Raw genomic sequence first — 20,246 nt, 5'->3', positions numbered from 1 at the left:
TTGCAGGCCTTTTTCTGAGAATCCCTCTTCCAGACTCTCTCTGTGGACTTTAGATCCTGTGAAGTGATCTTATCAGCCGAAGGTTCTTTCCAGCACCTCCTGAGTTTTGTCTCCAAGGAGCAATTTCTCAGTTCTCCAGTAACTAAAGTAGTACTCCCCTTTCCGCGGAAAGGGTTTATTCAGAGTACCGCTTCTCGCTGACGAGCCAGGTTTTCTCCCCGGTTCATCTGGGTTAGGAGCCTGTCCCTCTTGTCCAGGCTGATTCTCACTCTTCAGGCTCACACTCGAGCTGGGCCCTCCCCTTCCCAAGGGAAGGGTCCCTAACGAGCGCCCCCTCGGCGGGATGGGCGTTCCTCCCTGGCCTTCAGGGTTAGGAGTCTATCCTCATAAGTTCCTGCTCCGGGGGATTTATGTCCCGTTGAGACTGGAACATAAGTCCACCTAGACTGGGGTCTGTCGATCCCCCTGTTAGCCCGAGGGCAGGGTCGATTCAACCGAGGTAGTACTCCCCTTTCTGCGGAAGGGGTTTATTTACAGTACTGTTTCTCGCTGACAGAGCCAGGTTCTCCTCCCGGTTCATCTGGGTTAGGGGCCTGTCCTTCTTGTCCAGGCTGATTCTCACTCTTCAGGCCTCACGCAAGAGCTGGGCTCTCCCCTTTCCGAGGAAAGGGTCCCCAATGAGCGCCCCTCATCAGGACGGGCGTTCCTCCCTGGCCTTCAGGGTTAGGAGTCTGTCACCATGACTATCCAGGAGCTCCCTTCTCAGGAACTTGAAGTAACTTTAGTAGCTCCCCTTTCCGCGGGAAGGGTCCTCTCAGAGCTCTTCAACGACAGCAGCTCACCTTAATTCAAGGTTCGTCAGTAGCACCACTGTCGTGTGGACAAATTCCCCTTTGTTTGGGTAGAATCTGTCATCAGGCTTCCTGAGTCAGGTATGATTGCTCCCCTTCTGAGAAAGGGTTCTTCTCGAGCGCTGCTCCTGGCAGGAGGAGTAAGCTCCCCTTCTGAGGAAGGGTGAAATCCGAGCACTGCCTCCTGGCAGGCGGGTTTTCCTCTCTGTTAATCAGGGTTAGGAGCCTGTCTGCGCCTGACTTCCGGGTCAAGTGTCACCTCCCCTTCAGGCTTTATGACTAACTAGGAGTTCCCCCCTTTTTCAGGACCTTGAAATGACCTTGGCTGCTCCCCTTTCTGCGGAAAGGGTCCTACTAGAGCCATACCTTCTGGCGGATGTTGGCATTTCTCCCTGTTTTTCAGTGTTTTGAAACCTACCCTTAACATGCTAGAAGCGAAGGCTCCTACGATTGAAGCCTCTTCAGGCTGTTGGCAGCTCACCTTTTAGGGTTCCCTCAAAGCAGCGCCACTGCCGCATGGTGAATTTTTCTCCCTTGGCTAAGGAAGAAATAACCTCTATCTTTCTCAAGGTCCTGATTTGAGCACGTTCGCTCCCCTTCGCAAGGGTCCCGTTTTAGAGCACGGCTCCTAGTGGGATAAGTATGCTCCCCTTCCGAGGAAGGGTAATTCCTGAGCACCACCTTCTCCTAGTAGGCATCCATGTGGACTGGGTCTAGTATGCTCCCCTTTACACTAAAGTGTCCCTTCAGAGCATTGCCCTTTTTAAGGACGGATGTTCCTCCCTGCAAGTCGGGGTTAGGGGTCTATCCGCTGTCTGCGTCCACTATCATGATGGTCAGTAGCTCCATGATTTCATCAGTCGACTAACAGTTTACGGACTGTCTGTCCTGATTGGGGTGTAGCATTGCTCCCCTCTCTAAACAGGGAGGGTTCCTCCCCTATTTTAATTCTTGTCATCCTATGACAAATATGGAGCTGTAATATGAAACCCCCAAAATGGGGGGAAGCACAGTTTCCAAATCCCATTTTACTAGGGTAAGTGTCCCACGCTAAACCCTGGGCACTTTCTGAAATCCACAATAGTGGTAAGTGCGCACGGAATCTTTGTGCACTTCCTAAAATCCACATAAGTGGTAAGTTCCCACCAAGTTTTTGGGTTCTTTTCTAAAATCCTATACGGTATGGGTTACGCGGTCCTCGTTCCCATTTTTTGAGTTGGTTTAAAACCCCGGTCTCCCTGGGCCCAACTTCACTCGATATCACCTTAGATATCTCCTGACCATCTGTTATCCAGGGTGCGTTATCTGAGGATAACCCCTACTAGAACGGTCTCTGTCCTGGGACAGGCCTGTTAGTCGCTATTTCTGAGTCAGTTCACTGAGGGAACTAGACTCAGTAGTACTGGCAGTTCCTGTTCTAGTTAAGTCTAAGTATTAACTTAGCCGTTCCTCCGAAGGAATCTCCGATTCCAACCTGAGCTGTGCTCTGGGTCCTTTGACCCATTCAGGTAAGTGAGTAACAGTTCAGGCTTTGGCCGGGGAGGTTACGTTCTGACAGCTGTCACCTCGTCCGATAGGGATAATTCCTCACAGAATTTACACTTAGTGCTCGCTACTATGCACTCCCCTCAGCATGGAGACGTGGGTATACCGTTCCCCAATAGCGACCCCTTAGGGACGCGGTGAGAGTTCCCTCGGAAGGGAACGTCTCTAGGTTACGTATGTAACCATGGTTCCCTGAGAAGGGAACGAGACACCGCGTCCCCTACGCTTCTTACCATGCCTCGGACGAGAAGCTTCAGACAGTGAAGCGGGTGTATGTTTACTTCGGCGACTCTTTATACTGTGTCGCCCGGTAGTGACGCACCAGCAGCGACGTGCGCGCCGCGGTGACGTCATACGCTGTCGCCGGCTATTTCATGGAGTTTTTCTATATGCATTCTTCAGACACGAGTCACGCTGCAGCGTTCCCCAATAGCGACCCCTAGGGGACGCGGTGTCTCGTTCCCTTCTCAGGGAACCATGGTTACATACGTAACCTAGAGACGTTTTCTCCAGTTTTACCTTAAAAAGCTTTAGCAGCTGCCTTAAGATTAAAAAACTTTAAAATTTTAAGTCATTTAAACTCACAAGTTATATCAACTAATTTTTATTGTAATAAGTTAAAATGACTTGTAGTTTTAAGCTGATTTAACTTAAAAACTTAAGGCAGCTGCTGAACCTTTTAAGTTGAATCTGGTGAAAACTTTTTACAGTGTAGGAAAGGAAAGACTATCACAACTTCCATTTTACGTTGACTGTAAGGATCTGATATCACATGTTTCCGTTTTCACACATTGACCACAAGTTTGGTTGTCACTAGCTAAAAAAGAAGAACAGTGCTGGTTACTTAAACACAGAGTTTGACAGAGCAGAAATGTCTGATGATATTAATGACAAAGTGATCAGGACTGAGTCTGAAAGAATGAAGACAAACATAGCAGAGATGACGGTGGTAACCTAGTTGAGTACAGATTGTGTGACAGTTTATGACTTCAGGACAGAGACAAACACACACCAACCACGTCAGAGTACAGGTAATCACATTGTCATTTCTTCGATAAAAACATCAGTTTGCACATGTTCAGCCATTAAATATCATGTGTCTGTATTAAGTATCATCAAGTCTGTGGTGTTCAGGAAGTAATTATGTGAAGATCAGAAGATCTAATGTGTTTGGAGCTGCTGTGTTCTTCTAATCCGATAATATGATTTCAGGTTAAAGTTACAGACAATAATTAACCTGTTACCTAAGTTATTAACTTAAGCCATCCTCCTCATGAATGAAAGGATGCTACTGTATCTTTGTGTACATTGAGAAACCATAATCAGTTTTTTTAGTCTTAACTTTACCAACATAGTGCTGATTCAGTCACCAGCTTCTGTGGCACACAAATAAAAAAAAGTTTATGTAGTTCGGTAATTTACACGACAATAGCATTTTGGTGGGCCAAAAATGCAAACTTTTAAAAAGTTAAAACAATATGTACTGTACATATGTATTCCGTATTCCATATTCAGTCTATATGTACTGTATGTGTGCAGGCCTGGCCAACACGTTCTCACTCCCAACTTGTCACATATTGACGCTTGGTCAGGACCCCTTTGGCAACACTTTTTGAAAACAATTTTCAATGCATCTGTAAAAAATAAAAATCATTTTATATAAATGTATACTTTCATTGGAGCGCATAAATTCAAACATTTTGCCTCAGAAGGCTAGGAATATTAATACTTTTTGAATAAATTATGACTATAGTTGTATCTGTCTGTTATGTGTTTTATTGACAAATGGTGGGTTTAGGGGCAGGGGTTGGGTTAGGTGTTCATAAATATGTATATAGTGTAATACAAATAAAACTGTTCTGACTGTTTGCACTGACAAATTACACCCCAGCATATATGCAATAATGGCAATATTTGCGTCAAAAAGTGACACCCAGGGGATCCTGACCAAGCTTGTATATGTGACGAGTTGGGAGTGAGAACGTGTTAGCCTGACATGCATAATAAAGAGTTTTCAGTGTAAAAAATCGTGGCAATCGTGGACAGACACACCTAGAGAACATACTTTTTCTTTGTATTGGGGTTTAGAAACATTTATCTTCATATTTGTCATTTTCAGGAAGTGATCTAGTGAAGATCAGAAACTACAGAGCAGCTGTAGTGTGTTTGGTGCTGTTGTGTGTTCTTCTGCTGGCTACAGTCATAGTGCTGTGTGTCCACATCCATACAAACAACACAAACAACACAAAAGAGAGAGATGGACTCCTAACTAACATCACCACCCTCAGAGAAGAAAGAAATGAGCTAATAATAAAGAACGAAAATCTGTCAAAGAAAAGCCGGCTATTAAATCAACTTGAACTTCTTTGTAAAGAGGGTAAGTTTCTTCATTCTATGTAGTTTGGTTGTGGTCTCAGTAACTTGTAGTGTACACTATAGCTTATCTGAGTAAACTATCTGTTGAAAGTTAGAAGTGGATGAGTATAGAGGTTTTCATGGGTCCAAAAGCCAGAGGTCTGACCTGAATGGGTTTGGGTTTAAAACTTTAGGTTTAGGTTTTTCTTCTTCTTTTTTTTTTTTTAATAAAAAATAAAAAAATGTATGCATGTCAGGTTGGGTTAAGAAATTATTCGGGTTGGTTACAGATATTCTGACCTGAAAAGACCTCTAGTTGAGATTAAATAGGAATAAAGTGCTAGTAGTCAAATTTGTTTTTTTCCAGATAAATGGATTTACTATCAGTCCAGTTTTTACTACATGTCCACTGAGAAGAAGAATTGGACTGCGAGTAGACACGACTGTCTGAAGAGAAGAGCAGGTCTGATCATCATAAACAACAGCGAAGAACAAGTGAGTCAAAGATACTGTGTGTGTTTGTGGCGTTTAGCTGTTAAGTGAGAGATGGTCAGAGGAAATGTGTTTATTGTTAGTTTATGATATAAATGTTCAATTGCTTCATCTGCTTACGATTTTGTAAATAAAATTACTGATAAAAGAGAATTCTGGATTGGTCTGACTGACACTGCTGAAGAGGAAACATGGAAATGGGTTGATGGCAGCACACTGATCTCTGGGTGAGAAATCACTGAATTTAACTGATTATAATGTAACAACTTATTCTCACAGTCTGTATTATATTACACAGAAAGCAGCACTGAACATCTAAAGCTCATCTGTTGCAGGTTCTGGGCATCTAAAGAGCCAAATGGAAAAACAGAAGAGAATTGTGCTGTGACTTCTTTAGCAGGGCATCCTCAATTAATAGGGTGGTTTGATGTTAAATGTGATGGTGCTCATCAATGGATCTGTGAGAAGATTATTTGGCCCTAGAAACAGCACCAGTCTACTAACAATCTAATGAGAGTTAGATAATTATGCAAAACAATGAGATTTAGTTCACATGCAGTTGCAAATTTACTGGTAAAATGTCTAAAGTGGACTAAAATGTAACCATACAGTACTTTATGTTTGTTTATATTTACAACTGTACATTTTCCTGTTTAGAAATTATTGCATAAAACACACTTAACAGTTTTATTGAAATATGTCTAATAGATTTCGCAACTCTCAATCATGCCTATGCTGTTCTGGGCCTAGCTTTATTAAACCTGGCTAAAGAGTGATCCACATTGACTATGTGTTGCATATTCAATATCCACAGTCTTGATGTATCTGAATTAGTGCTTCATTAAAGTTCATTAAAGTTATTGTCTTCTTTGCTGCAGTAAAACCTGAGAATCTGTTTGTCCAAGGTTCAAAGAAGAGTCATTGTTTAAAAGACAGAAGCAGCATGAGTTATGAGCTACCTGTAATAAAATATTTCATCTCAGATCAATAGTTTGTGTGCAATTAGTCACTACTTTCACATCATGTCCTTATCACTCTGACTTTTACGTTTTTAACAACTGTATTAAAAAAAAAAAAAAAAAAAAAAAAAAAAAAAAAGGTCAGTGTCAGACCTGGAACTGGAGTTTTAAAGTGTTTCTTAAGAATCACACCTGTAGAGGTTTGGATCTCTTGAAGAGCACAACCGAGTAGTGTAAAGAGTAAAATAGACTGTGACCTGCATTAGAGAGGTTTGACATCATTAAATATTCAGAATAAAAGAGGAAGTAAAGCTCCAGAGCACCTACAGTGCGTTTGTTGTATTCCTCTCATGCTAATATAGGACTCTGAAGACAATAACCAAGCAAATGTAAGGTTTCTGGAGAATCTATGAATTTATGATTGCTGATTCCTCCTCTCAGATTTGTTCTGTCAATGCTAATCTAATACGAGGAAGAACGACAACACGAAAGCTCATATACCACCATGTCTGTCACAATCAGGAAGCTGGTCATGAACTAATGGCAGTGTGTGATGAGACGCTGAACTCAAGAGTTCAGTCAGATGCTTCAATAGTGTCTCCTCTGTCACATCTGTCCTGAAGACACAAAAGGTTTCATATTCTGGAGTACTGCAGAAAGTCAAGGTGGGTTGATGCTTTTAATTGGATCTGGGAGAAGATCATTTTAAAATGGTCTTCTTCCAGTGTGACTCTCATAGCTTTTTCTAGCAGCTAGCTGCTGAATGTACATCAGTTGTACACAACTTATTGCAGTGCATTATGGGATTGAATGAGTGCACTCGATAATGTGGGCGGGCGGGGAGAATGTGAGAATGTGTCTGGCAGTTCTGTACCTGTCACGTGGTTTGCGGCCTGTAATAATGGTGAGAGACAGACTGAACTTCAAGTCTGCTGTGTTCAGGAAGTGAATTCAGGAAGCTGCAGTGTGCTTGAAGCTGTTGTGTTTTCTTGTAAACATTTAGCAAATGAGAAGAACCTGGTCATTGTGATGACCTGTCGAGGAATGTTAATGAACATCCTTCAAATTCTCCAGTGTTTCTATTGGTTCGGTATACATATTTTGATATTATATGATATTAAATATACCCCCCCCCCCCCCCACACACACACACACATACACACAATACAGTTGTAAAGACAAATAGTTGTCATTATAACTACACAGTTTACAGTTAAAATATTGCTAAAAAACTCATTTTATGGAAGTTTCTAGATTCACTTTAAAGGTGGTTTGAACTCAAGTGTCAGATGTCATTTTTTGTTTTCACACTTTGACCACAACTTCAGTTTCCCACTGGTGTTAACAAAGACACGCTGACTACTTAAACACATCTACACTGGAACAAGGTACTAGATGGTTTAATGTTTGATAGTTAGAAAGTAAAAAATGTCTGATGATATTTATGACGATGCCATCGGGACAGAGACTGAGGGAATGAAGACCGAGAAAGTTGAGATGACAGTGGATATCTATGAGAGTGCAGATCATGTGAGAGATCATGACATAAGGACAGAGCCAAACACACACCAACCACCAGAGCAAACAGGTAATAACATTCATTTCTTTGATTAGATGTTCCAGTTTGTACATGTTCACAAAACTGATCTGAGGTCAGTGTGTAAAGTCTGTTTTGCATAAAGGGCAGTTACACGACACAGTATATATTTTCCTAATAACTGTGTGAGAACTGTATGGGAAAGAAGAACATAACAGAAGCTTGTTTAACACCTTGCCGGCCATAATCTAGAAGTTGGTCATTAACTATTGCCACAGAGATGTGTGAGACGTTGCATTGCTGTGGCTTCTGAAAGCTCATATGCTGTGTTTGAAATGTCATACTATCATACTGCTCTTGCATGGAATACCAAAATGACCTAATATATTTGCCAGAATCTGCTAAATATAACACTGAAATCAGTATAGATGCTGTGTATGAAATGCTTTTCTCTCATGTGCTAATCTGAAAATGGCTGCTACATTTAATCATATTGTCACCACAACACATACAAATGATAACTTGAGTATGAATACTATAAACCACAGGATGTCACATGATCTTTTCCCTCAACATACTTTGCCCCACAATGGCTTCACCTACTAAAATTAGAGTCAAAAAGCAGAGAACTGCAGAGTAGAAACACACAGACAGAATCCACAACCTACATTACTTTGGATAAGCCTATGAAATGTCTCAGCCTGTTTATGCCGATATAATCAATAATGGAACAAAGGATAAGGACAGGCACAACAAAAGACAACAGCTCAACACACAGGTAGAAATACAAACACACATTCAGTATTTTCTGTAGAAATTAAGAAACATTTCTTCATGTCTGTCATCTTCAGGAAGCAATTCAATGAAGAGCAGAAGCTCCAGAGCAGCTGTAGTGTGTTTGGTGCTGCTGTGTGTTCTTCTGCTGACTGCAGTCATAGTGCTGTGTTTCCACATCCAAACAAACGCCTCGGGTTTCGTATGAAACCCTAGTTCCTCTAGGGAACGAGACGCTGCGTCACTACGCTTTGGGAATGCCCCCAGCATGCCCACGCTCTGAATCACGTGTGTAATTAGTCCAATAGAGAATCGCGTGTGATGTCACAGACGGGGTCCAGTCAGGAACCAGGAAGCTATAAAGCACATGCGGTGAATGCAGCCGGCCGCTTCTGCCACCAGGAGCACTGCAGGGATGCCAGAATTGTGGTAGGCGACGCAGCGTCTCGTTTCCTAGAAGAACTAGGGTTTCATACGAAACCCGAGGCGTTCCCCTTCGGGAACGTCGAGCTGCGTGACTACGCTTTGGGAACGAAATGCCCACGCCGCCAGAATTCCAAGCCCTGCTCTGTGTGTGTGGAGCAGGTGGAGAGAAAGGGCGAAAGCAGCCCTGAGTAAAGTGCGGCCTTAGCCGTCTTAGGAGTAGGGCGAAAGTAGCCCGAGTGAAACGAGGGCCTCAGCCTCACTCGTAAAACGGCGAAAGTAGCCCGAGATAAAAGGGTGAAAGTAGCCCGTGGTAAAAGGGCGAAAGTAGCCCAGAGTATTTGTTGCTATTAAGTATGAAAGTGCGGCCTCAGCCATCTTAGGAGTAGGGCGAAAGTAGCCCGAGTGAAACGAGGGCCTCAGCCTCATTCGTAAAAGGGCGAAAGTAGCCCGAGATAAAAGGGCGAAAGTAGCCCGTGACAAAAGGGCGAAAGTAGCCCGAGTTAGAAGAGGGGGCCTCAGCCCACCAGGGTAAAAAGGGCGAAAGTAGCCCGTGGTAAGAGAGGGGGCCTTAGCCCACCAGGGTAAAGGGCGAAAGTAGCCCATGGTAAAAGGGCGAAAGTAGCCCGAGTTAGGAGAAGGGGCCTTAGCCCACCAGGGTAAAAAGGGCGAAAGTAGCCCGCTTATAGAAAGGTGAAAGCAGCCTATAGTGATTGCTCCAGCCACCTAAAGAGAAGGGCGGAAGTAGCCCGAGTGAAACGAGAGGCCTCAGCCTTACTCGTAGAAGGGCGAAAGTAGCCCGGAGTAGTAGTTGCTATTAAGCATGAGAGTGCGGTCTCAACAGTCTTAGAAATGGGGCGAAAGTAGCCCGAGTGAAACGAGCGGCCTCGGCCCACTCGTAAACGGGCGAAAGTAGCCCGGAGTCATAGCTGCTATTAGAGCAGGGGAACATGGCCTCAGCTGTTGCAGAGAGAGGGCGAAAGTAGCCCGAATCAGTTGTAAGGCGAAAGTAGCCTCAAGGAGTCTAAAACATCGAAAGCTGGAGCAACACAAGATTAAACAGCTCTACTAGTGGTAGGAGCGTCAGAGAGAAGGGCAACAGAGCCCGGAGTATTGGGGAGATCCAATTCATAGAATCTGACAAATGTGAGCGGCGTGGACCATCCCGCAGCATTACATATATCTTGCAGGGAAACCCCTGACATGAAAGCTTTAGACGCCGCAACTTTGCGGATCGAGTGAGCCTTGGTTTCCATCGGAGAGGGAAGACCAGAGGACTTATAGGAGATTGAAATGGCATCCGAGATCCACCGACTTAAAGTCAGCTTAGAAGCTGGAAGACTTTTATTGCGAGGACCAAAACATACAAATAACTGGTCTGTCTTCCTCCACAGGGCAGCTCTGTGGACGTATGTGTCCAGTGCTCGCACTAGACACATACAGTTAAGCTTCTGCTGTTCTGGTCCCGAAAATGGGGGAGGACAGAAGGCCTGGAGCACTACAGGCCGTGGTACTGTTGACGGCACCTTGGGTAAGTAACCCGGTTTTGGGTGCAGGAACGCTTTGACCATCCCAGGGGCAAAGTCCAAAAATGAAGGGGTCACTGAGAGGGCCTGTAAGTCACCAACTCTCTTTAGAGAGGAAATCGCCAACAAAAAGGCAGTCTTAAAGGACAAAAGCCTGTCCGAAATCTCTTCAATAGGCTCAAACGGAGGGTTGCAAAGAGCCTCTAATACCACGGCCAGGTCCCACATAGGGACGCGTGAGCACACCGGGGCCCTCAGCCTCAGTGCACCGCGGAGAAACCGTGACACCAGGGGAAGTCTCCCAAGGGAGATAGTACTGAAGGGAGCATGGAAAGCATCTATGGCCGCCACGTAGCCCTTCAGTGTAGAATGCGCATTACCGGCCGTAAGGCGGGCTTGCAAGAAGTCCAGCACTGAACCTACTGGGCAGTGAACTGGGTCAACTTGGTGCTGCTTGCACCATAAGACAAACATATTCCACTTCCCGGTGTACATTTTTCTCGTGGAGGGAGCTCTGGATTGGAGAATAGTCTCAACAACCTTGGTTGAGAGACCGGAAGCTAGGAGCTGTGCCCCCTCAGGGGCCACGCCCACAACTTCCACAGCTCTGGGCGGGGGTGCAGGATCGCACCTCCTGCCTGTGAGAGGAGATCTCTCCTGATCGGAATTTCCCATGGCGGGCCGTCTAGGAGAGAAGTCAGGTCTGAGAACCACACTCGACCCGGCCAGAACGGAGCCACCAAGAGGAGGCGAATCCCGTCCTGGCGCACTCTGTCCAGAACTCCGGGGAGCAGAGCGATCGGGGGAAAGGCGTACAGGCGAAGCCTCGGCCACGTCTGAACCATAGCGCCCAGTCCCAGGGGATGTGTTGTCTCCTGGCTCGCAAAAAGATCAACTTGGGCTTTCCCAAACTTTTTCCATAAGACTTCCACCACATCTGTGTGGAGTCTCCATTCCCCGGGCCTCAGCCCCTGCCTCGACAGGACGTCTGCTCCCACATTGAGATGTCCAGGGATGTAAACTGCTCTATGTGAGAGGAGTTTCCCTGGGGACCACAGGAGGATCTGGTGCACCAGCTTGTTCAAGGGGCGCGACCGCAGACCCCCCTGATGGTTGATGTAAGCGACCACGGATGTGTTGTCGGTGCAAACTAACACATGGTGACCTTTGAGGTCTGGTAGAAAGTGTTTTAGAGCTAAAAACACAGCACGCATTTCCAGGCAATTGATGTGCCAATTGAGATGGTGCTCGTTCCACAGACCTTGGGCTGAGCGGCCACTCATGACCGCTCCCCAACCGGTGAGGGAAGCATCTGTCGTTAGCGTTACACGACGACATCGAGCTCCCAATACCGGGCCTTGGGACAGAAACCAGGATTTCTTCCAAATGTTCAGGGCACGAAGGCAGCGCCGCGTGACCTTGATCAAACGGAATGGGTTGCCACTCGGGGAAAACCCTTTGGTTCTGAGCCACCTCTGTAAAGGTCTCATATGCAGCAGGCCAAAAGGGATCACGTTGGACGCGGCTGCCATGAGACCCAGCAGAACTTGAAACTGCTTTACAGTGAGTGATCGGCCTTCTTTGACTCTCTCGACTGTGTGAACGATCGATTCTATCCGAGCGGGAGACATTTGTGCCCGCATCGTGATCGAGTCCCAAACTACTCCGAGATAAGTGGTTCTCTGAACTGGAGAAAGAACACTTTTCTTGGCGTTCAGTCTTAACCCCAGAGACTTCATATGGGCGAGAACGACATCTCGATGTCGAACCGCCATCTCTCTTGACTGTGCTAGTATAAGCCAGTCGTCTATATAGTTTAGTATGCGGATGCCCTGGAGTCGGGGAAAAATGGCAGACCCCGGCGTGGAGGTTGGGCTTTGGGACGCAGAAACCTCTCATCTAACTTTGTTTGTTTCTGTTCCCCGGTCACCACGTCTGGCCAACTAATATTAAGTTTGGCTACGGCCCGGGTGACCACCTCCACTAACTCCTCATACTCGACTGGCTGGGAGGGCGTGGAACCAGCCTGCTCGCCTAATTCCATATCTCCCTCCTCGGAGGAAGATAAACGTAGCGGCGAGTGCTCCTCCTGGCGAGAAGAAACCGACGTGCGGGCTTCTACACCAGAGAGGGGCATGGATCTGGCAGAGGAGGATGGAGAAAGGGGCTCGGCCGTCTCCAAACTCGATACCAAATCCAGTTGCGATCCCCACGAATGCAAGCGCCGCTCTGCCTCAGCAGAAGCGGGACCTGATCCGCGGGGAACGCTAGTGAGGACTCCTTCCTCAAAAAGAGCCCTCCGGGAGCGAAGCGTGCGGAGAGGAAGCCGCAAGCAATGCACACAGTCAGCCTCCTCGAAGGCTGACTGGGCATGCCTCGCTCCCAAGCAAGCCACACACTGAGTGTGTGTGTCCTCGGCCGTAATGTAACGCTGGCACGGAGGAACACAACGTTTAAATTGCTTGCTATCGCCCATTTCTCTATCTAAGTCAACACTCAAATAAAAGTGAAGCAAACTGGCTTCGAAAAACAGTGTTGACGGACAGACAAACACACAGAGCGCGACTGAAAGGCAGAAGCTGCCGGCTGCATTCACCGCATGTGCTTTATAGCTTCCTGGTTCCTGACATCACCCCGTCCGTGACGTCACACGCGATTCTCTATTGGACTGATTACACACGTGATTCAGAGCGTGGGCACGCTGGGGGCGTTCCCAAAGCGTAGTGACGCACTACGCAGCTCGACGTTCCCGAAGGTTAACTGCACAGAAAAGAGAGACGAGCTAATAATAAAGAATGGAAATCTGTCATACAAGGGAGACCGGCTAATAAATCAACTTTCACATCTTTGTACAGAGGGTAAGTTTCTTCATTCTTTGTATCTATGTATATATTCTATAATCATCGAGTAAACTATCCGCTAGACGTTTCAGGCAGGTGAGAGTAAATGGGAATAAAGTGCTTGAACTTGTTGTTTACAGATGAATGGATTTACTATAAATTCAGTTGTTTTTACATGTCCAATGAATCAAAGAACTGGAATGAGAGCATAGATGACTGTCTAAAGAGAGGAGCAGATCTGATCATCATAAACAACAGACAGGAACACGTGAGTGAGAAATACTGTGTTTGTGATGTTTAGCTGCTAAGAGGGAGATGGTCAGATGTAATGTGTATATTGTCAGTTTATGATATAAATGTGTAATTGTTTTAAATGTGTAGAATTTTATTCAGAACATTACTGATAAAAGAGAATTTTGGATTGGTGCAACTGACAGTGATGAAGAGGGCAGATGGAAATGGGTTGATGGCAGCATACTGACCTCTGGGTGAGAAATCACTGAATTGAACTGATGCAATAAATGATTCTCATGGTCAGTGTCATATCACACGGAAAGCAGCACTGAACATCTAATGCTGATCTGTTGTTGCAGGTTCTGGGCATCCAGTGGACAAATAAAAGAGCCAAATGGAGGAAAATTAGAGAACTGTGCTGTGACTTATTTAAAAAAGCTCTCTGAATTAATAGGGTGGCTTGATGTTAAATGTGATGGCACTTATCAGTGGATCTGTGAGAAAAGTATTTTACCTCTCATATGGCCCTAGGATTTTTTTTTTTGAGACCCAAGTTTAACCCAAGTTTGAATTTCATATTAGTTTAGTTGTTTTTGCTGTGCTATTTTTGTTAAAGCCATAGGCAAAAGTTCGTTTTGTAGGCCTTGTAGTGTTCTATAGGCTGCTGATTTTTGCTAATGTTATTCAGCTGCAACAGAATACTTTAAAAAAAAAAAGAAAAAAAAAAGACAGAATAAATATGTTTGACATCTAAATGTTTGACTTCTTTTGAAACTAGGAATCGATAAAATTCAATTAATACCCAACCCTACCAAGACTGCTATAATTATAGAAATACAAATGTTGTTTTGTCCCAGAATGAGGTTTTTAGGTGCAAATGTAGTTGTTTAGACTTCAAATATGTGGTTTGTTAATAAATATATTTTAATCTATTTAAAAATTTGCTTTGACATTTTCAGAGATTGACTGTAACTGTTCAATCAATATTATTTTATGTAAGTATAAGTAGTGTTTAATTAAAGTACTGGTATTGAGAAATGGTGTGTGTGTGTGTGTGTGTGTGTGTGTGTGTGTGTTCGTTATAGTGATTTTAGTTATACTGTTACACCATTAGATGCAACAAGATACTGTCTTTACATGTGAGTCATTAGTAAAAACTTTTATGCTGAAAGGGGATGAAACAAGGAAGCTATGTCAAGACAACCAAACAAATGCATCAACCAGCATTATCATGGGAAATCTTCTTAACAGTTGAAAGGATAGTACGACAAAGATATCACTTTCTTCAGCTGACATTTAAATGAATGTTTTATTTTGAATATTAGGTTGATCTTAAGAATGAATGCTGTATCAGATGCAGGTAATCACACACACTCAGTCCATCTCTCTCTAAAATACTCTGCTAAACATGATACCACTAGCTTTTAATACAATAATACAGTTCAATTCAAAGCAACTCAACGTTCCTTCATTACTAGTTCTATATTGACGTAGTCAAATTAGTAACGGAGGCTTAGGCTCAGTTGTTAAACTGTCAACTTCAGATTTGAACATGGCAGAAGGAAGCAGTTCTGCACACAAAAGTGTTTTTTTTTTTTTCAAACCACTGTGGTTGTTTATTTATTTATTATACACATACAATATAGTTGTAAAGTGTGCAGTTTTCATTGTAATGATACAGTTAAAAAAATAAAACAAATGGGAATATACAGCCCCTCACATTTTAGCAACGTTTTAGCATATCTTCTCAAGGGACAAAACTATATAAAAAAACTTTGATATATTTTAGAGTAGTCAATGTGCAGCTTATATAGCAGTACAGATTTACTGTCCCCTGAAAATTACTTAACATACAGTCATTATTGTCAAAATAGCTGGCAACAAAAGTGAGTACACCCAAGTGAACTTGTCCAAAGTGTCAATATTTTGTGTTAGCACAATTGTTATCTGGCACTGCCTTAATCATCCTGGCCATGGAATTGACCAGAGCTGCACAGGTTGTTGCTAGGATCCTCCTCAACTCCTCACAGAGCTGCTGGACGTTAGACACATGGTGCTTCTCCACCTTATGCTTGAGGATGCCCCACAGGTACTTAATAGGGTTCAGGTCTGGAGACATACTTGGCCACCCCATCACCTTTACCTTCAGCTTCCTTAGCAAGGCAGCTGTCATCCTGGTGGTATGTTTGAAATTGTTATCATGTTGGAAAACTGCTGTTCAGCCTAGTTTCTGGAGGGAAGGCATCATGATCTGCTTCAGAATGTACAGTACATAATGGAATCCATATTTCTCTCAATAAAATGCAGCTCCCCAGTACCAGCAGCACTCATGCAGCCTCAGATCATGATGCTACCACCACCATGCTTGACTGTCGGCAAGACACAATTTTCTTGGTACTTCTCACCAAGGCATTGCCACACATGCAGGACACCATCTAAGCCAAACAAGTTTATCTTACAGTCTCTGTAGTGTAACTCAGTTTCAGGTTGTTACTGAACCTCTCGTAGCCTTGACCATCTTTGTAGAGAGCAACCATTCTAATTCTCAAATCCTCTGAAAGTTCTTTGCCATCAGATGCCATGCTGAAGATCCAGTGGTCAGTATGAGAGAATTGTACTTAAAGCACCAAATTCGCACTGCTCTAATACAAGATACACAACTTTGTATGGTTCTGTCAAGCAGACAAAAACATAAACATGATGTATAGGACATGTGGCTTTGCATGGTTAAACAACATACTGCTGTTATCACTTAGGGTGTACTTACTTTTGTTGCCAGCTATTTTGACAATAATGGCTGTATGTTGAGTTGTCAGAGGACAGTAAGTCTATACTGCTATACAAGCTGCACAGTGACTACTCTAAAATATATCCAAGTTTCATTTCTATAGTATTGTCTCTTGAGAAGATATACTAAAATGGTTGCTGAAATGTGAGGGGTGTACTCACCTTTGTGAGATATTGTATATTGCAGTGGCTTCTGAAGGACCAACAATGTCTCATCTGTCCTAAAGATACAAAGGTTTAAACCCTACAGTTTATTGTTTGACCTTTATCAATGAACTTACCCACAGATGAAGAACAAACTTTACACACTGACCTCTAATTAGTTTATTCCACTACTTACATCAACTCCTAAAAAACTTTTCTCTCAAGTCTCATACATTTATCTTCATCTCTCATACATTCAATCATATTGTCACCAGAACACATACAAATTATTATGCATGTTAATTGGTATGAACCAACAGGATGTCACATGATCTTACATATGTACTTTGCCCCACATTGGCCTCACCTACTAAAATTAGAGTTTAAAAAAGCAGAGAACCATAGAGTAGAAACACACAGACAGCATCTACAACCTACATTACTTTGGATAAGCCTATGAAATGTCTCAGCCTGTTTATGCCAATATAATTAATAATGGAACAAAGGATAAGGACAGACGCAACAAGAGACAACAAACACCTCAACACACAGGTACAAATACAAACACACATTCAGTATTGTCTGTAGAAATTAAAGAACATTTCTTCATGTCTGTCATCTTCAGGAAGTGACTCAGTGAAGATCAGAAACTACAGAGCAGCTATAGTGTGTTTGGTGCTGCTGTGTGTTCTTCTGCTGACTGCAGTCATAGTGCTGTGTGTCCACATCCGTACAAACAACACAATCTACACAGAAGAGACACGCAAGCTACTAACCAAGATCACCAACCTCACAGAAGAGCGAGATATGTCGAACAAGGGAGACCAGCTAATAAATCAACTTGCACTTCTTTGTGCAGAGGGTACGTTTCTTCATTCTTTGTATCTACTGTATGTATTCTATAATCCTCAAGTAAACTATCTGCTACAAGTTACAGTCAGGGAATGGGAACAAAGTGCTAATACTTGATCTTGTTGTTTACAGATGAATGGATTTACTATCAATCTAGTTGCTTCTACATATCCAGTGAGGCAAAGAACTGGACTGAGAGCAGAGAATACTGTTTGAATAGAGAAGCAGATATGATCATCATAAACAACAGACAGAAACAAGTGAGTGAGAGATACTGTGTGTGTTTGTGGTGTTAAGCTGCTAAGTGGGAGATGGTCAAATGTTATGTGTATATTGTTGGTTTATGATATAGTTTATGATATATGATATATGTAATTGTTTAATCTGTTTAGGATTTTGTTAGGAAAATTACTGATAAAAGAGGATTCTGGATTGGTGTGACTGACATTGATGTGGAGGGAACATGGAAATGGGTTGATGGCAGCACACTGACCTCTGGGTGAGAAATCACTGAATTGAACTGATTATTATGCAATAATTGATTCTCACAGTCAGTATCATATCACACAGAATGCAGCAATGAACATCTAATGCTGATCTGTTGTTGCAGGATCTGGGCATCTGGAGAGCCCAATGGAGAAATAAGAGAAAATTGTGCTGTTACTTATTTAACATACCTCCCTGAATTAATAGGGTGGATTGATGTTGCATGTGATGATGCTTATCAGTGGATCTGTGAGAAGAGTATTTTACCTCACATACAGTCCTAGGTTCTTTTTGGCAACCCAAGTCGATAAAACTTTCATAATGGATGATATAATTGAAAATAAAAATAATTGGATTGGTTTCTTATTTTTAGCTAATGATAATAACCCTATTCCCATCCTGATATACACACCTTAACCAGCAAATCAGCTGAAGTCTTCAGGATGCTGAACATTCCTGATCAAAAAGAAATACTTGTTGCCATCTTGCAACATTTATCTACAACATCTGTCTATTGACTGTATTGAAAATGACTGCTGTAATATTGCTGATGATCGTTTGGTACAGATTTTCAAAACAATTTCAACTAATTATTATTTGGTGAAAAGTAATAAAGTGCTGAAGTGAGCAACACCAACATTTTTAATTTTAACAACTATCTTTACACTTAATCAAGACTATTACTTTTTTGACTTACAGTCGCTATGCAAATGAAATGGTATAAACATGCTAGACTTCACACGTTTTTTGACATACTTTCTCACACTTTAGACTCATCTGCTGAGAGTAAAGTCTAAAAAAACTAACGACTACAGAGCAGCATCAGCATCTATCATTTAACAACTGGTTTACAGTGACTGAAATGTGAGAGAGTATTTATGGCAATATAAACACTGATGAATCATGGGAAATGGAACCTGGAGAACCATGGATCCAAGAGAAGTTGTTAGTAAAGTATCATATACCATGAAACATGTCTATTCACAGCATGTTTTATATGGAGGGATTTCTCTTTTAAACTACAGACCAATTGACTTTTTTTTGTTTGTTACGTTCCTCTCATGCTATTATAGGACTTTAAGGAGAATCTCTCAGGATCTCTCAGGACGAGTCATTATTAATGTATGTCTGTTTTGTTTTTTTTCTTTTTGTATTTGTATTTGTTTGTATTTGTATTATTGTGTTAGTATTTTCTTTTCTTTTGGATGGACCATGAGTCTGAATAAAGATACTACTTTTTCTCTAACCTGATTCCTCCTCTCACATTTGCTCGCTATACTGATACGGAAGAACAGCATGAAAACTCATATGTCATAATCAGGAAGTTGGTCATGAACTAATGTAACAGTTCTTCAGAACAGCAGCAGTGTGAACTCGAGTTCAGTAAAATGATTCAATAGTGTATCTTCTATCACATCTGTCCTGAAGACACAAGAATTTCTAGATCCTGCAGTCCAGCCTGATGCCATCAGTTGCTCTGTTCTAGTATGTGTATTGTGTTTCTTTGGCTAAAAGGTATTTCTTCTAATCAGAATTACCTAAGAAATCACAGACCATAAACATTATCACCCATCCCCCCTCTGTTACTGGCTAAATAAATTTGGGTTTTGATTGCATCAGCTTGTTACTCAAGTCATGAGTTCTTATGGTTATTTTTATATAGACAGCTGTCTAGCATTTTATCCATATGCATCCGTTATTGCAACACACTAAAATTGCATTTTCTCAAAAGCATACAAACATCAAGCCTGCAAGGGAAATACAAATGTTTACTTTTCATGTCATCCAAGATGGTTATGTCTTTCTTTCTTCAGTCGAAAATAAATTAAGGTTTTTGAGGAAAACATTACAGGATTTTTCTCCACATAGTGATCTTTGGTGGTGGCCAACGGATTGAGGGTCCAAATTACAGTTTCAGTACAGCTTTAAAGGGCTATATATGATCCCAGCCAAGGAATAATCCTGGAATCCTGGAATGTTTTCCTCAAAAATCTGTATTTCTTTTTGACTGAAGAAATAAAGACATGAACATCTTGGATGACATAGGGGTGAGTAAATTATCAGGAAATTGTCATTCTGTTATACTGTTTGTATGTGCCCCAAAACAATGTGCGGGACAATTTTAAACATCACCAAAAGTTCACCCAAAAATTTAAATACTGTTGTTGGCTACAAGCAACTACTTGGTTACCAACACTTTTCTAAGTGTGCTTCATGCTTCATGATGCCATAGAAGAATATTTTTTTGTCTAAATGGTTCCATAAAGAACCTTTAAAATCTGAAGAACAACCACTTTGACAGGAAAGACAGCAGCAGTAAAATGTGTCTAATGCTATAGGAAGGAGGCCAAAGAATTAGACACTTTCTGCTGACAATTCTGAATTACAATTCTGAAAAAAAAAGCAGTGCCTGAACAAGATATCACATGACAACAGTGGTG

At 42.5% G+C, this 20,246-nt stretch overlaps 2 protein-coding genes across 3 annotated transcripts in view; one reads left to right on the top strand and one right to left on the bottom strand.

Annotated features, from left to right (window-relative positions):
• The window catches only part of cadm2a (cell adhesion molecule 2a), a 508,011-nt gene that overhangs the window by 232,554 nt on the left and 255,211 nt on the right, over nucleotides 1-20,246 (bottom strand). The window lies entirely within an intron of this gene.
• Nucleotides 17,187-18,973, top strand: LOC141299725 (CD209 antigen-like protein A). The gene is made up of 4 exons (XM_073830109.1): nucleotides 17,187-17,329; nucleotides 17,452-17,579; nucleotides 17,712-17,818; nucleotides 17,930-18,973. Exons 1-4 carry the CDS (start codon nucleotides 17,275-17,277, stop codon nucleotides 18,087-18,089), a joined length of 450 nt encoding a protein of 149 aa, XP_073686210.1. The 5' UTR covers nucleotides 17,187-17,274; the 3' UTR covers nucleotides 18,090-18,973.

Source organism: Garra rufa, chromosome 23 (assembly GCF_049309525.1).
Source record: "Garra rufa chromosome 23, GarRuf1.0, whole genome shotgun sequence".
Classification (NCBI taxonomy): Eukaryota; Metazoa; Chordata; class Actinopteri; order Cypriniformes; family Cyprinidae; genus Garra; species Garra rufa.
This window is presented reverse-complemented; position numbering and strand designations above follow the sequence as displayed.

Excerpts from the sequence above, each read along its gene's own strand:
- LOC141299725 (XM_073830109.1), top strand. The coding sequence starts at position 17,275 with ATGTCGAACAAGGGAGACCAGCTAATAAATCAACTTGCACTTCTTTGT. Across the intron at positions 17,330-17,451 it reads TGCACTTCTTTGTGCAGAGG|ATGAATGGATTTACTATCAA; the intron begins GTACGTTTCTTC and ends TGTTGTTTACAG. Across the intron at positions 17,580-17,711 it reads TAAACAACAGACAGAAACAA|GATTTTGTTAGGAAAATTAC; the intron begins GTGAGTGAGAGA and ends TAATCTGTTTAG.